At 42.2% G+C, this 17,456-nt stretch overlaps 1 protein-coding gene across 2 annotated transcripts in view; it reads left to right on the top strand.

Annotated features, from left to right (window-relative positions):
* The window catches only part of ATP8B4 (ATPase phospholipid transporting 8B4 (putative)), a 255,565-nt gene extending 238,340 nt beyond the window's left edge, over window positions 1-17,225 (top strand). The window contains exons 24-28 of one of the 2 annotated variants that reach the window (XM_029575708.1): window positions 6,701-6,784; window positions 7,942-8,187; window positions 10,339-10,477; window positions 12,057-12,187; window positions 13,503-17,225. In XM_029575708.1, the coding sequence (XP_029431568.1) occupies window positions 6,701-6,784; window positions 7,942-8,187; window positions 10,339-10,477; window positions 12,057-12,187; window positions 13,503-13,784 (882 nt within the window). In that variant the 3' untranslated portion in view covers window positions 13,785-17,225. Of the gene's footprint in view, window positions 1-6,700; window positions 6,785-7,941; window positions 8,188-9,701; window positions 10,297-10,338; window positions 10,478-12,056; window positions 12,188-13,502 lie in introns of those variants that run through there. The other variant, XM_029575709.1, reaches the window with a different exon arrangement.
* Window positions 17,226-17,456: the final 231 nt, after the last annotated feature.

The following is a 17,456-nucleotide window of genomic DNA, read 5'->3' as shown; positions in this document are numbered from 1 at the left end:
AGAGTATTGTCCACATGAAGACAGCTTTGTCACAAATATCAAGGACCCTAAGGATCTCAGTGTGATTCCAAAAAAGCAGATGATCCAGGTAAAGAAGCAGAAGTAATAGAATATGTAGAGGCAGTAGTCTGCATTGGAGAAATTTTGTCTCCTGAAGAATCTTCCGACGCAAGATTGAAAGTTACCTGCTTTGAGTCATTCGTGTTGAGGTCATCCATGGATATACAAAACCTTTTGTGTAGTCCTGTGCATCACATTGAAACTTCGTAAATTTGGTTGCTTTTAGTTCTGTTTGAAATTTATCTGTTTCCCTTTGGAACACAGTGAATTGTATAATAAAACTGTCAGATGCCTCCTAATATCTGTTCTTGTAATGTAGTAACAGTCTTTATAGTAGTCTTGAAAAATAATTAAATCGAAGGAACATTTATTCTAAATATGATTCTAATGATTCAAAAATTCAGACTTCCCTGTAGGCAAATTTAGGTTCTTTCCAAATCCACAATCCTCTTGAAATATCTTACTCTATAATACTCCTCCAAAGTGCGGCTTGAAGCTCGGCACGTATATCGCATTGTAATTGAGAAAGATCAGACCATGACACACAGTGTACAGAAGAATCAGTGGCAGCAAACAGAGGTGACGTCGCCAGCAAAGAGTTGAAATCATCTTCTGAGTAACTAGAAATATCATCAGATGTAACCATAAATACTACAAAAATAGCAATCAGCGCAACCAAAAGGAGAAATGATGCAAATCCCCCCCCCCAAAAAAAAATTATGTAAATATGAAAAAGGAAGGGCAAGAATGTCCCCACAATTGTTTGTCTTCAGTTCACACAATTCCTTTATAACAGTTGCTTTTGTCACTTTTATAAACTCCACATTTTCAAACCCTGACACAAGCCGTATTTCACTACAAGAGCTGCATCACAGGGGCCAGTACAAACTATAATAAAGCAGAAAACAGAATAATCTTTCAATACACAACTGGATCATATGGCCCTTCCTTTTTGGCTTCAGTAAGTATTCCTGTTTTACTTGTTGAATTAGAGGATTTTTCGTTATATTAAAACATTTAACAGCATCTCCCAGCTCGTGGTATCGTGTGTTGTATACAGAATGAGGACGCATGTTTTCACTTGGCCATAGGTGCCAAATTGCCTGGCTATGACTTTGATTTTTGAAGTATTTACTCGTGTCCAGAAGCTTGGCGGATCCTTATCTTGTAAATGTATCTATCAAATATGCTACTACTGGAAATTTTTACTTAACTGATTAGTCCCAGTATTCAGTTCCCCATAGCCTCCTGCAAAATCCTCCTTCCTGCAAAATCCTCCTTCCTGCAGAATTGTCTAGTTTCCGAGGAACTGCTGTGGGAGATCGGGGGCCGAGCGGACTTGGGACAACAAAGGTAGTGGAGCCGCGGTTTTTACCCCCTCACCCCCACCGATTCTCCAGGCCCTTGTAGGGTCACACAGCTGTTCAGCTACCCTCCTTCCTTGCTGATTCTTCATCCCTCCACCCCCATTCCCGGCAGATCGAGGAGGAGAGCATGCAGTGGCATCTTCCTCCTCCTCCACCCGGAGCCCGACTGCTGATTGCAGTTGTAAGAAAGCACATCCTCACAGTTCAAAGTAGCAGCTGATCGGGCAGCAGAGGGAGAAGCCGTGGTCTCACCTGCTGCCATTGCAGCTCCCCTCCTCCTAGGCATCAGAATCGTGTGGGTCACGGCAGAGCGCGGGATGGCAGCGGGAGCCGCTGAGCTCTTCCCAGGCTAACACAGTGCGACAGCTTTGGGAGGCAGACAGAGACCTCCTGCCGCTGCTCCCTTCATTGTCATCTTTTCCTTGAGGTAGGGAGGGGACGGGGGGAAGAGTAAGGTGACAGGGGGAAGGGGAGAGGTTGGGAAGTAAAGCCCAGCTCGATTGGCTTGCACTTCTCCAACCTAAAAGGTGTTCCTGCCCCTGCTGCTCCTCCTGGCTCTTTCAGGGGGAGGATGAGGGAGAAATGGGAGAGTTTGACCAGAGAGAGAGGCTTAGGAAGAGAGAAAGAGGGACAGGATCTCAGGGGTTGGGAGGAGTGGGAGACTATGTGAGGGATATTGGGAAGGATTGGAGTTGGGATAGGGAGGCAAGGGTGTGGAGATTTGAGGGACTGGAGAGTGTGAGAGAGAGATATGGGTATGAGTGGGGGGTGGAGGAATAGTGAGTGAGAGAACCTGAGGGGTTGCAGGGCTTGTGAGGGAGAGGTGTGGGGGTTTGGAGTAGAGTGAGTGAGGGAATCAGAGGGGACGCAGGTGATGTGTATGAGAGATTCGGAGGGGCTGTGCTGATGAGATTAGAGGGGCGTGTATGGCAAGACAGTGAGTGAGGACTGGAGTGAATGTGTTGTGTGAGTGAGGGGACTGCAGGGCGTGTGGGAGAGTGGTGTAAATGGATCATTCCTTCCTCTCCTGACCCTACATTCCCCTTCCCAGATCCTCTGTTTCTCCTCCCTGTTCCCTCTTCACTCCCTTCCTCTCGTTCCCTTTCCCTCCTTTTCCTCATATCCCCAACCTCTCCTCCCACTGTATGTCTTCCTCCATCTCTTAGCCCTCTAATACATCTGTCCAAGATCCCTTCTTCATTTCCCTCTTCTCCCCTCTCTCTCCCAGCCCCCCCCCCCCCAATCCCGATCCCTTCTCCTTCTCCTCCAACACCAATCACTGAGATCCCTTTCATAAAAATACAGTAACAGAGAAGTGACAGCAGAAAAGGACCAAATGGTCCATCCAGTCTGCCCAGCAGCTTCTTAAGGTTGTAACTGCCACTCTGTACAAGTTACCCCCATGTTTCTCTTAAGAGTAGCAACTGCTGCTCTGTGCAGTTATCCCCAAGCCTTATGATAACCCATAAAAGAAAATGTACTGCTAGCAATATTTTTACTGGGCGATGAGCCTTCTTGAAAATTCAGACACTGCTGCTTGAAGTGCTTTACTTATGGACTTGGCTGAAGAAGCAATTCTGTGTTTTTCCCTTATGTCTGTGTATCAGTCCCCTAGACCATAGAAGTTGGGGCCTCCTTGATTGTTTTCTGAATCCAATTCCTGTTGAAATGGGGAGCAAAGTTGCAGTTGCATTAAAAGGATCAAGGCTTATTGGTTAAGGTCACCGAAATGTCAGAAAATGACTTTATAAAGGCCAAACAAAATTACATTCAGCATAGAAATATATACAAAACTGTGCTATTTTGCCACAGAATCTTGAAATCTCTGCCACAGAAGTTGCTAATGATTGATGCAGAATCTTGACAAATCTGTTCCAGGAAACTGGGGGCTCTGCCCATAGCCAAGCTTCTCCTGGATCTTTCAGTAACGGTAAAGAAATACTTCCAGATTCTCAGCTTTACTCAGGAGATAGACAAACTTTAATCTCAGTGTACTGGCTGGCCGCTGGCCAACGTCCAGCATGGCTGTTATAGAGGTAGGAGTCAGATGCAGGCAGATAATCTGTTGCCTAATTGGTTCACGTAAGCTCTTCTTTCATCAGGGAAGTCGTCTTCTCTCATTTCCACATCTCTGATTTGCATAGTCTCCTAAAATGGGGACTATGTAGCTTAATTAGCTGTTTGGTTTACTTAAGTATTAACCAAGCTTACCACAGACGAGGATAATATGTTAATGGCATGCAAATCAGTTTGTAGGTACATTTCTTATTGAAGTTAGCATGATAACACTGACATTAAGACAAAATATACATAACTACCCCTCCCTGAGGTGTAGTTAATTTCCTCTTGGTAATGATGCTGAGGTGATGTTCGCATGTTTTAACATTTATTATTTATTTATTTAAAACTTTTTCTATACCGGCATTAGTGGGTACATCATGCCGGTTTACATTGTAACAAAATGTTTGAAAGTACATATAACAGGAGTGGTAAACAGGGAGGGTTACAAATAGGAGCAGTATGGAAGGATAGTGTAACAGCAGATAAATAAAACTTCTTAACAAGGTGAACCTGGAATGCATCAGTCAACATGCATTATTTTACTATGTATTCACTGGAAATGAGCTGATTTTCATAATCATGTGGTTCATCATTTATTTTGAATAGATTCTGTGCCTATATTCATGATAGCTAAGTGCATGGAATTTATGTAATGTACATTAACTGCACTCACTTATGCAACCAAGCATACTAGTTGCTTTATTACATTAGACTGAGAACTCTGTGGTCATTTAAGATAGTTATTCCTAGATCTCTTCCTTGATGATAGTTTCCAATTCCTGTCCTCCTAAATGATATGTGGCTAACGGTTTTTCAGTTCCAAAGACCTGATTTTAACTGGAAGCTAATTTTCCAAACTCTGGATCATTTCGCCAGGGTTTTTCCAAGTCGCCTTTCTTTTTGTTCAACACTTCTGGCATGGCTACTCTTACAGATTTTTGTGTCTTCTGCAGACAAGCGTATATTTCCCTTGACTTCCTCAGCAGTATCACTAATAAAGATATTGATGAATAAAAAATGGAACCCTGGGCTCTTTAGCTTTCTCCTGAGCAGATTCTGTTCTGCACCACTCTCTGTGTCCTACTGCTCAACTAGATCCTTATCGAGCTCATGCTCCCTTGCTGTCCAGCTTGCTTACCAGTCTTCCATACAGAACAATGTCAGAAGCTTTACTGAAATTCAGATAGGCAACGTCCACCACACCTCCCTGGTTTATCACTTTTATTACCTCATTAAAGAAGTCAGCCAAGTTTGACAGGGTCTTCCCTTCGTGGGATCATGCTGCCTGGCAGCCTGCAATTTGTATTGTTTCAGATTTTTGCACATTACTGAAGTTAGATTACTAGGTCTGTAGTTGCTTACCTACCCCCCTTACTTTAGTATAATGAGATTGCATCCACTCTCCTCCAAGCTCTTGGAACTGCCCTTGGTTTCCGAGGATTAAGTTGAACATAATTGTTCTTTTAGGGCCTACTTTTCAAAAGCATGTACGGGCGCAAAACCTGGTTTTAGGTGCGCAAGCCGGCTTTTGAAAATTGTCCATGGGCTTACGTGCATAAAAGTGATTTTGCACATGCTTTTATGTGTGCTAGACAGAGGCATTTCCAAGGTCAAAGATGGAGGGGCAGGGAAACCGTTTACACACACACTGTCAATTTTCAAAAGTATGTGCGCCAATGAATGCATGCACATTTACGCCCGCTCCCAAGTGTAACTTAAGTGCACATGCACGTGCTGCCTTAGTTTCTGCATATACCTGAAAACTTTCCAAGCAGACTTACAAACATAAGCCATATGCAGGCTGTTACAAAATTACCCTCTTAATATCCTGGAGTGAATACTGTTGAGTTCCATGGCCTTATCCATTCTTGTTTGTGTTAAATACTTCTCTTCCTTTTTAAATTACATCTGTATTAATGCTGTCTCCCACCTTCTGTCCATCCGCTTCTCCTTCGTTTGCAAACACCGATCAAAAGAACTCATTTCAAATTTCTGCTTTTATGCCGGGCCTTCTTTTCACGAATCCCACTTTCTCCCTTCATCTTATTTGTATCCTGTTTTGGTTTATCATCTCTCCCTAAGAAGAGCAAGACTCAAAGTCCATGTATGCAGTGGGGGATAAAATCAGGACTGGCTCAGTGCGTGCTGAAAAAATGGAGCCAGTTGGCAACCTTTACCGTGCAGTGTGTGGGCGGTAATAAAAAAAAAAAAAAAAGATGTGAAAGTTTTCTGGTTGAATGTACTCCCATCTTTACAGACTTCTCTCATCTTAATTACCAAAATAAACAAACAACAGATGTCTTCATGAGCATATTGTGTTTCCTTTTATAAAAGCAATTTATTTTCCCATTTAAAATACTGCATTACAGTCTTGGTTTTAAACAGTCTGCAAGAGCAGGTGATGGCCTTGGCTGGCAGTAAGGCCGTAAAGCTCTTGTGTAAGAAAACATGCTTCGGAGCCCATTCTTGTGTTCATACACATGAGGTCAAGATGAGGTTTACAGGTCCAGAAAGGTGATGACCCCAGCCTCCTGGGTCTGAACTGCCAGCTCTGTCACTTCTTAATTACCCAAGGGGGGAAGTCATAGGGAAGCCTCAGCCTTCATGGCTGGAGGGATAGGATAAGGAACAACCCAACTGCGGATACTTTGCTGAAGGGCACAGGGAACAAATGCTGGGACATTGTTTCACGGTGAGAAAAGATGTTTGTTTACTGTTGGAACATGCACGGACCCAATGTTTTTAATCGCTGCTTCAGAGGCATGAATGTCGCTGAGGCACATTGCGTGCTTTGGGTGAGGGACTACACATGTGGGAGAGGCCAAATATCCTACAAGATGCTTGTGCTTTTAGGCATTTGGCTTTGTAGCTTAGGTACTGAAGTTGTAACTTGCTTTCCAGGAGAAGGTAGAACTGATCATAAGATCTAAGATGATCATTGTGAAATCCTGGGTTTTCATCTATTCTTGAATTCTTCAATTTACCCTTCATCTCTGGCTAAATCCTATTTGATTTCTTGCCCAATCTGTCCCTTTGGGTTGTAGGAACCACTATTATGTGGTCATAAATATCTCTGTTCTGTGAGAGATTTGGGAGTCCTTTAACAGCAAGTCACCAAAATCATCGGGATATGATATATTGCAATACTTGCATTTTCAAAAGCCGAATCTTGCAGCTTGTCTTATTCATTTGCTTACTATTATTATTTTTAGACTGTCTATGACCAGTGGTTTATTACTCTTTTCAACATTGTTTATACATCACTTCCTGTACTGGCCATGGGATTGTTCGATCAGGTGAGTGCTCACTTTTATGTACATTTTTAGTAGCATTCAAGAACTCTTTTTGTAGCCTAAAAGAGGGTGAACCAGGTGCATGTACCTTCCTAACAGTTATAAAAAAGAAAATGTCATTCACTGGACTGTAAAAGTATTATTTTTTTTTAGAGACATTTGAAATTGCGCACATTAAGTCAAATTTCAATTGGACAATTACAATTTGAATAAATTACAACGGGAAAGAAATTTACAGTTAGAATAGCATTGGCAACCCTTAGAATATAATTTGAAGTTCAGGTAGGTAGTTAAAGGATAAAATGGGATCTCAGTTTGAAAGATTTGGGTGAAAAGCCGTGCCTTAGCTTTTCTTTTTCCTGAAAGTGAGGTAACATGGCTCCCATTGAAGGGATAATGGCACCTTGTTCCAAATGTTTTGGAGCATAACAGCTGAGAGCACGAAGTCTCGTACAGGATGGTCTAGCAGAAGCCAGAGGAGGAGGGGAAAGAAGCAGCATTTGGGTGGAGCAGAGTTCTCTTGTGGGCGTGTGGCAGGAGAGAAGCTGGGAGAGGTGGATCAGCCGGAGTTATCTGGACACTTGCTGCAGTGCCCAACATGATTGCGGGGGGGGGGGGGTTAATTTCATTCACAATAACAAAATAGGTTTCACTGGTCAAATTTTCTCATTTATATTAAGGGGGTAATTTTTTTTGTAACAGCCCACAGAAGAAAGTCAATGAATACCCAAATAAGTTACATCAGTTTTCAAAGTGAACTGATGCGTGTAGGTTTGCTTTGAAAAGGATCACAGCACACATTTACACCTGCCAATTTGTATGCTGACATTTTTCAGGAAAAATTTCACGCATACTTTTGAAACTCATTATGTTATGCATGTAAATACAAACTCCTCCCCAGCTCCGTCACCATCGACGCCTCTGCTCAGTCCAGAAGCATACAGGACATACAAGCAAATGTTTGCCCATGTCAGGCAGGTAATTTTATAACAGGCCATTTCAGTGGCTTGAGCTCTAGCATTCTTTTATTTTGCTTTTCAATATGATAAAGAGACATTAGATGTAATTTTGAATGTGTCTGAGTAAGAGTTATTTATTTTGTGTATATTATCACTGTCAACTACTGATAAGTGGGAGACATTGAATGTTTTATTTTGCAGGATGTCAATGAGCAGAATTGTATAGATTATACAAAACTCTATGAACCCGGGCAATTAAATCTACTTTTCAACAAACGCAAATTTTTCATCTGCATAGCGCATGGAATCTACACTTCTTTTGCCCTTTTCTTTGTCCCTTTTGGTGCATTTTTTAACAATGCCAGTGAGGATGGAAAGCATGTTGCAGACTACCAGTCTTTTGCCGTCACCGTTGCAACTTCCCTTGTGATTGTAGTCAGCGTCCAGGTAAAATGAGCATTTTTATTTTTCCTCGGTGCAGAGTCAATTTTTGGTTCCTTGATAATTCCGGGTACTTGAATAGAAGCTTTTCTACTTTCAGTTTTAATTCTGTAAATTTCTGTTGTGAAGTTGGCTGTGGGCTCCTGACTGGAATGCTGGCATCAATATTGTCGGAAAGCAGAGCCATCTTCTGAATCCAGAGGATGATTTGCTGCTTTCAAAATAGTTCTTCCTGCGTTGGTGTTAACTTCTGATCAAGAGACCATTGCCAACAACTCTAAAACACAAAAACATGTAATATTTAAAACAAAAGATTATTGTCTCCTAGAGTCTTGTTGTGCAACCAGTTTCAAATCATAAAAATATGTATTTTCTGTCATAGCTTAATAGTCGTTCATGTATTGGCAGTTACCGTCTTTTCCTGCCTCCCTTCATTGCACTCAAGTGCATGTGCCTGAGCCAGGAGACGAAATTTTAGTCAAAGAGCTCAATGACACACTCGCTGTTTGTTAGAATAAAATAAGCAAGCATTATTGTATCCCCTTGAGGAAACAAAATTTGTTAACGTGAAATAAAGCAGTAACACAGAGAGTTAGATTAACCCAGAAGCTATAAGACGTGTTAAATATGTGTGCAGAGCAAGCTGTAGAATTTTCAGTATGTCCAAAAATAAACAAGAGAATTTATAGATGTATCGGTGGGCACATTCATTTGAACCCAGTGAACTGGGTTAAAAAAAAAATGGACCAATCCCTATCAAAAGAATAGACAAATAACCTTTATGCCGAGTGTCATCCAAGTCAGGTGATTCATTGGCGAGTTGTCAAATGCATACAGATAGCTGGACGGACTGAGCATTGCCAATAGGCCCTCTCTAGAACACTAGTGCAGGGAAGCACTTCTAAAAAGGTGACCAGAGGAAGCTCTTCCTTCCAGTTCTCTCCCCAGCTCAATCCGTGTCAGTTTTTCACTCTTGAAAACTCAAGGGGGAAGGCTTTTCCTCACAAGGCTTCCAATACTGTCGTCATGAAAGATTCTTGTGCTTCCTTGAGTGGATCTTCATTCATTCTCCTCACTGAGAGTCTTCTGACTGCAGTAAGCTGTCTTGTCTTACGATCAAGCGAGGCTGGCAAGGCCCCCAACACCTTCCTCCTGTTCCCCGTCCCTAGCTTGTGCTTAAGCAGAATTATGTTAGGATGAGCACAATGAAGCACTCTTCATTCCATTAATTATTTATTTATTGTTCATGTCCTTACATAATCACGAAGTAGTGATAATACAAGCCAGAAAGAAGATTTCTCAAAGAAAAGTAAATATTTGCCACTAAAGAAGAGAAAAGATTCACAGAGAACAGTTTCTGTATTAGAGCCTGGACAATACTATAAATATTTGAGGGTTTGGGGGTTGTTTTTTTTTATTTTTCACTTTTCTTAATTACAAACAGTGCAACAAGGGTTATGGGAGTGTTGCATACAACCATCCATGACAAGTATGTTTATACTTAACAATTTGTTCTTCAGGCAAAGGCCGACTCATGAAGACGTTCTGGATCTATGAGAAAAGACTTTAATGACTCAGGCCCTTCGTTAAGCTCATTCACAGCGAGGGGCACTGAAAACCATTCTGAATCAAATGTGGTATCTTCAGGAAAAGCAGGAAGACATTTTTTCACATCTTAAGTTCCATCCCATGTTGTAATTAATTAAATTTTAATATTTTGGTGTCCTCAGAGGTTGGTCCCTATGAAAACCGATCCCTTAAATTCAGATACTGGTTCTGTCGAGACTCATCCTTAAATTTGTGAGCTTAAAATGTCAGAAATCGCACCCTGCGCAATAAAGTTCAAACTACCGCTGATATGACTGTGACATTCATTTAGATTTAGTGGGTGTAGGATCAAATACATCTGATACATTGCTCTGAAAATGTGCTGCACGTTAGTTTTGTTGTACCCATCTAAAAATGATTTTTAGACTTGTCCACATGGCAGTGAAACAGGAAAATACAGAATCTGACAGAGCCTGAAGGCCGCATTTAGAGATTGGTCAGAGTACTGCAAAACGATTCTATTCCTGGGCACTGATTTATTTGATTCTGTAAGAAATGCTAATACTGGAGCGCCTCTTGATGAAAACTGACTTATTTGAATGTTCACAGATCGGTTTGGATACGAGTTACTGGACCGCCATCAATCATTTTTTTATCTGGGGCAGTGTGGCTGTTTATTTCTCGATTCTGTTTGCCATGCACAGCGATGGCCTTTTTGACATATTCCCCAGCCACTTTCCCTTTGTAGGTAAGTCCGTTCTTGCCTGTGTGGAAGTTTAAAGCCGCTGAGGGCGACCAACACAAATCTTTATGCGCACAGTACGTTCAGAGTTCACATGGGAAGCAGCTTCGTTCTCTGGAAACGCATTTATGCTAGGCAAAAAGGAGCACCTAGGGAAGGAGAATGGTGAGGACGATCTTGTGACATCGCGCATGAATTAGTCGGCAGATCCACACACACATAAGTTACATCAGTTTTCAAAGCAGACACGCACTCAAATCCACTTCGAAAATTATGCTAGCAAATCTACTTGTTCAGGCTTACACCTGTTGCTGGGGATGATCGAGTCTCCCAGGAGAAGAAGCTGCTTCTTATGACATTTAATTATGTTTAAGGGTTTCTGGGTGACTACATCTGTTTCAGACGGCTTCATTTTCTATTGCTGAAGCTTTTTCGTTATCCAATGAATAAAATTTCATGGGAGCAGATCCAGCCCTGGTTCCAGTTGAGCTGAAAGTACAAAGTAGCAGGATTCAAAAAGATATGCCTACACCCGTTCCTGCTCTGCATTTTTCTTTCATCACTGCAGATATCACTCAGCGCATTTGCCAATCTATTATTTGTATGTGATAACATATTAGCTCAGCAAGACTGCTAGCGTATAATACAGTACGTTAGTATAATAGCTGTGTTGGTGGGTGCAGTGATGGCAGGTACACCTAGCAGCTGTCGTGATCTCATGCGGTGTCGCAAGGAACGTTATTGCCAGGGGAAACGTGCTCCTTTTTTTTTTTTTGATGGAGAATTGACAATTTGGGACCTCGGCTCTAAAGCAGTAACATTGCCTAATTCATAGACCCTGACCTGTTTCGGTAAATTGAATTTGTCAATGCTATCGCTAGTAATTGCTTCTGTAGCACTGCTCGATGTTCGCAGCCCTGTGCAGCCACACTTAAGAGAGAGTCCCTTCTCAGTAGAGCTTACAGTCTAATCAAGACAAACATACAGAATGAAAGCGACTTGGGGAATTTCATTTATTAAGAAAATGGTTAAAATCAATAAGGCGGTGAGCAGTGTGGACTTGAATGTGCAGAGAAATGTAAGCTTAAGACAGTGGTTTGGGTTTTCTTTTTCTTATTTTCCTTTTCTTTCCTATTTTCTCTGCAGTTACAAAATTCAAGTAATATTCTCTTGAATGTATATTGGATAATCCGTAAATAATTAAAAAAAAAAAAAAAAAAAGGCTGTGAGCAGGAGAATCCGGGGCTAAGATTTAAAAGCAGCAGGAAAAAAGTGGGGTTTTAAGACTGGCTTGGAATGAGGGCCAGAGAGGGAGCATGGCACACCAGCTCTAGTCCCATCATACGGGGAAGCAGGTTGGAAAGGCTGGGGCGAGGGGTTTGGTGGAGGAGGAGAAGGGCAGAGGTAAGCAGTGACTCGCCTGATGAGGAGGACTGCAGGGATAGTTTGTTGATCTTCGCTGTGGGTTACCAGAAAGAAAATGTAGTCCGGTTACTTCAGCTGCAAAGGTGCTATTGTAACGCTATGAATTGTTACTTGATCAGTGACCATTAAGAAATGAATGCTATTTGTCCTGTGATATTAGGGAATGCTCGTAATTCGCTGGGTCGGATAAGCGTGTGGCTCGTCATTGTCCTGACCACTGTGATTTGTGTCATGCCTGTGATAACCTTCCGATTCCTGAAAGCTGACCTAAGTCCAACATTAAGTGATAAGGTATGTCTTTGTCCTGCAAGCTGAGATAGGTATGTTAGGGGGCTGTAATGAAACAGAAGATGAAATAGTTAAATTACAGTGCTGCAGGAAGTCGTTTGTTCTGCACAGTTACAGTCCTGTTTAAAATCCTTGGACCAGCAGACCGTAACTGGTCTGTATTTTTTATTTATTTTATATTCCGCATTCTCTTGCAAAACCTGAGCCTCACAGCCCATTCTGTGCAAGTTAGCATATTGAGTCACCTGTTCCTGAAAGGTAATCCAAACTGAAATGAGCTAATGCTTGTTCAGAATGCAGATGTAAAAAAACATTGCACACACTGGTGCTGATAAATGTGTAAGGCGGTACAAATGAGCTAGGGAACTTGGTTTTCTATAATCCTTTACTACTTGTAAGTGAGATGATGATTTATGCAGCTCACAGGAGCTAGGCCACCCAGTATCTGGGATCCAGGAATCTTGCAGGTAATGATCAGGATTTGTCTGGGTTTTTTGCAATCCCAAGTTCTGATTCAGAAATCACTAATTATGGATGGGAGTTTTTTTCTGATTTACTGTTATGGTTTCTTTGGACTTGTGGGCAGGTGGCAAGCACAAGGCCAAGGGGGTAATAGTGCCCCTCATTCTTACTCTTTTGGGGGGCATCTGTTGCCATTCAGAATAAAGCGGCGTGGTTCTGAATAGATTCACTTAGATATGTAGAAATAAAGGTCAGCAAACAAGCTGTAGGATGTTACCCCCTCCAGGAGATTTAGCATAGAACTCCTAACATTCAGCCAGTGTAAAATGAGTTGAAAGGATAATACGAGTAAATTGCCTAACAATGCAGCGTTACTTACAGTTCCTTAAAAATAAACTCTGATGTTGTAATCCAGCCTATAATTTACTCTAACTTCAGACATTATCATTATCCTTAGCTCACTCTGCACTGAGGTGATGAAGGGAGTAGAACTGGCAGAAACGATAGTCACTAATGTATTAAGTTGATTCATTAAAACTGGGGAAACTCACAGCTTGCTTGTTGACCTTTATTTCTTTCATCCGTCAGGAAATGTTAACTGGAACTAACTTCCCAGTTAATGATCCGTCATTCACCTTTTTTTTTTTTTTTGGCAAACTTGCCCAGTATAAAAGTGGGTTCTGCTGGTTTTGTTTTGACCCGATGACGGGAGTGTAAATCCTGAAAGCTAATCAAGTAATATGTTGTTAATCCCAAAAACAAAGGTATCACCTTATGTGTTTTGGTTTGTTTTCCTTTGTCTGTAGTAAGACTGAGTTATCATTTTGCATGTTAATGGAAACGTTTGCTCTTTAAGGTACGATATTTGCAGCAGGCCAGGAGAAAGCAGAGGCCTTTGCAGAGCCAGATGCGCCGAGTACATAGAACAAGTTCAAGACGATCCGGCTATGCCTTTGCCCATCAAGAGGGCTACGGGGAGCTCATTACCTCCGGGAAGAACATGCGCGTCAGCAGTTCACACGCATCTACAGGGCTCGGAAAGACCATGCTAGCCAGCACGAGCTGGTTAGAAAATTTACGCAAGAAAACGGCAGAGACCGTGAACAGCTTCAGCAGTGACAGAACTGTGAAACAATAGGCAAAAGAAAAAAAGGGTTTTGAAACAAAATGGGTTACTGTTCTTGAACCGGGGCCATATCGTTGCACTGTGCTTTAAGGCTGCCTAAGAACTGAGCTTCAAATCCTTCCCGTGTCCTAACGACTGGACTTGGAGACGAGGCGCTCACCATGTTGTGCAGCGTGCCGAAGGACGGCTTGAATGCAGGGAGTACGCCAAAAGGATTTCCCTTACTAAAAAGCACTTACGGGAACGTGACGGTGCATTGCTGCTCTTCAAGGGAACGTCGACCAGTGGCTCGGTTATCCCCAGAAGCATCTCTCCTAAGTATAGCATTCAGAGACTTTGGGTGGTGTTTCCTGACTAAACGCAGCCCTTCATACTGTGATAATGACCGGCACAGCAAATTACTGTAAATGCAAGCAGTTGTTATTGACCAACCACTGTTTTCAGAAAGCAAAGCTAAAGTTATCAGGACTTCTTAAAATCTCTTCAGATTACAAGCAGTGGTTGAGATTTGGCAGACTGGTAAATCCTGTTTAAGTGATTGCAGACAAAGCCTGATAGAAATGGTTAGAGACTACAATGCTGCACCAAACATGTAATCTCCATATATATACATGTATATGTATATAATGATTCTATTCACATTCAGTTATTATTATTTCTTTCACGTGTTCAGTGCCGACGTGTACTGCTTAAAGTCTGTGTCCCACACATGGCGGCAGCACCCCTGAGCAGTGCTGGATGTTCTTTTTACCTGAAAGTTCCTGATTAAACAAGGAGAAATGCAACCTTCGCTTTAGCCTTGGTTGCCGGCCCAATGCACCGATGACCTAGCTCCTGACCAGTTTTGGTTGAGCTTGGTCCGGCCATTCAAAAATTACAGAGGGGGAGGGGGAGAGGATGCACGTACAAAGAGAGAAACTGCAGCGCGCACAGACCCCAGTACAATCTGAACTGAGGCCAAAAAAATATGACGCATGTATTCCTTCTGTTTGTCCTCTCCTCTGAATGAAGCAACCCACTCGCCAGGCAGAAGGAATGAATACGTTGAGGACGTTAAGATTGACTTCTCTTCTGTTTTATGAAGATTGTCCAGCTAAGGAGTGCACTTGTTAGGAATTCTATGCATAGATTGAGGCGGAATCGTACGTATCCCAAAGTATATTCAGCTCTGACCATTTGCTGCTGTAAGTCTATTAGACTTGATTGTTAGTTCTGCTGCAGTTTTGGCACGCTCTCTTCATTAATTCGTGCAGAATAGTTTGAAAGCTCCCTCCATGCATTCGCCTGCTGAGTGTACATGACGATTTTAATATCTGATGAGAAAGGGGAAGTCCGTGGCAAAGCTCGGTGGCCAAAAAAGCGCACGAAGGCAAAGGAGTTGAGCACCAGTTCAAGCAGAAAGGCGGGGCGGGCTTGTGCAAAATGAATCTTAGAATAGACCATGTGCCTTTTAGTGCAGCAGCAATAATAAAGCATTGGGACGTGCGGGAGTGCTGGTCTGTAATATCCGTACGTTGTAGTTTTGTTAGGCAGTAAAGCAGGTCCTCCGCTCATAGTAAGCCGCCATGCTTTGCTTCCCATGTTGTACCCTGCTGTGCTTTATGGTCAAAGAGAATCCCAGGGGATGTACAATAAGGTATTCCAAACACAGCAGAGAGTGAGAGCTGGAGAAAAGTAAATCTCTGCTGTGCTTTCAGGTTTTTATGGTCCCGGGTGACTTGTGCTAGAAATTATTACCAAGGTTTGTGACTGGAAGAAACGACGCCATATACAAATGGGAGACCCTGGGCTTATCCAATATCAGAATATTACAGTGTACATAATTCAGGTAACCTTAGAGGCAGCAGTTTAATGTCATGGTGACACAATGGACAAGCCTGTGTGCCTGCGATCACATCCCCTCTGTGTTTGGTGCAGGGTAAGACGAGGCAGAGAGAAGCATCTCATCCCAACTAGATGCAGATTCATGTTCCTTTTAAGACAATTAACATTTAGACCAGCCGGTGGGCCATGCAGTAGTAAAAAGCCATTTTTTTTATCACAGCAGAGTGATTCACTAAGTAATAAAATGGGATCCCACTGTTGCCAGGCACTGTGCATTTGAGGGAGATTTTGTGTAAGAATGGCAGGAATTTATTGAAATGTGTTTGTTTCAAAACGCTCTCTCATATTCTTTGCTTTAGGGCTAAACTCTCTCTTCCCTGATCGTACTTCCTACAGCTGGCTGTTCAGCATTGTCTGGGGCCAGGCTTCCCTTGTTCCTGACCAATTGCAGTGTTCTTGGAATCTGCCAAAGGACAGGAGCTCCAAAAACTAAACAGAAATAGATAAAAACCCATTGAAAAAATTCAGCAAAGCACTAACCGTCCTGAATTGTGTAGAGAAACCGAAAAAGTCCAGGATTTGCCATTTTATGCCTTTCTAATGACCCTTCTCACTCTACATTCATTGCAATGTAACCTCATCAGAGGGAATGGTTTCATGATGATCTTAAATTTGAAAGCGGCTTTTCACCATAGCATAACAAATCTGTCCCCCCCATACATAGAATTAAATTTAGTACTGTACATTCCTCAAGGAGAAAAAAAAAAGACAGAGAGCTCTTTTCTGTGTAAATTTGGGGCTTGCTAATCCTAGTCTTGCTCTGTCCCTCCCAAGTCTTGTTGAACGTCTGCCCCTACTCCTGTTTGGGGAAACCCCAGATCCTATCAGTTGATCTCTGCTTAGCCCACCCCGGAGCATAAAAATTCAGCCTTCTGCAACAAACTTGGAGAAAATAATGTCCCTTTTGAATATTTCACAATATGAGCATGTAGCAGTGTAATCCAGCACCGTGCACGCCAGGGGGGAAAAAAAAATGTTCTGTTGCTGCACTACTTTAAAGAAAAGCGAATCGGAACCTCTGGGAGGCTCCCCAGCTGCACCTTTGTTTCTAATAAAATGTTAAATGGGTTGGCGTGGACCCTTCATATCCCTGCTCAGAACATTTGCTCTGGTGCTAAGCCACAGCGGTGTGCATCACCGCCATATACCTCTCTGCACCCAGAGAAATGGTTAGTTTGCAGTTGTTTTACTGAAACGGTCTGGTGTGCGTGTGGTAAGCGGCCCACACATATGACCAGACAGGGCTGTAAGGAAAGAATAACTTGAGAAATGTCTGTTTTCTCTGAAGAGAAAAACCGGACGTCTTGACCTTTATTTTTTTTTTTTAATCCAGTTTGTGAATGTTACTGAAATGGTGTGCGTTCTTCCTTCTTCAAATTTAGCATGATTTGTAACGGTCCATAAATACGTACAGAATAAAACCCAGCGGAACAGGGATGCGCCAGGATGGTAATGAACCCCCTTGTAGAATTACATGACAAAGGCAAAAATGTGAAGCTCTTTGTCTTAACTGGTACATGGCCAAGCTCTTATGGATTGTTGCAATTTTAACCCCAATTATTTTTTTCATTCAGTTGGAAATTGAATTAGATACAGCCAAACCGCCAAGTTTTGACTCTTGCAGATGTTTTGTGGTCACGTACCAGCTTTCTAATGACTACAGATTCCTATCTCTGCTTGGTTGGCATCCTTTCATCAATCCTTATTGCTTTATGGTATGCAACCCTATAATTTCCTTGACAGTTAAAATATCAGTTCATGAAAAAGATGAACTCTAGAGAAATTGCAGAAATATCACAT

Source organism: Rhinatrema bivittatum, chromosome 13 (assembly GCF_901001135.1).
Source record: "Rhinatrema bivittatum chromosome 13, aRhiBiv1.1, whole genome shotgun sequence".
NCBI classification, from domain to species: Eukaryota; Metazoa; Chordata; class Amphibia; order Gymnophiona; family Rhinatrematidae; genus Rhinatrema; species Rhinatrema bivittatum.
Note: the sequence above shows the minus strand (reverse complement) of the source record. Positions and strands in the feature narration are given on the sequence as shown.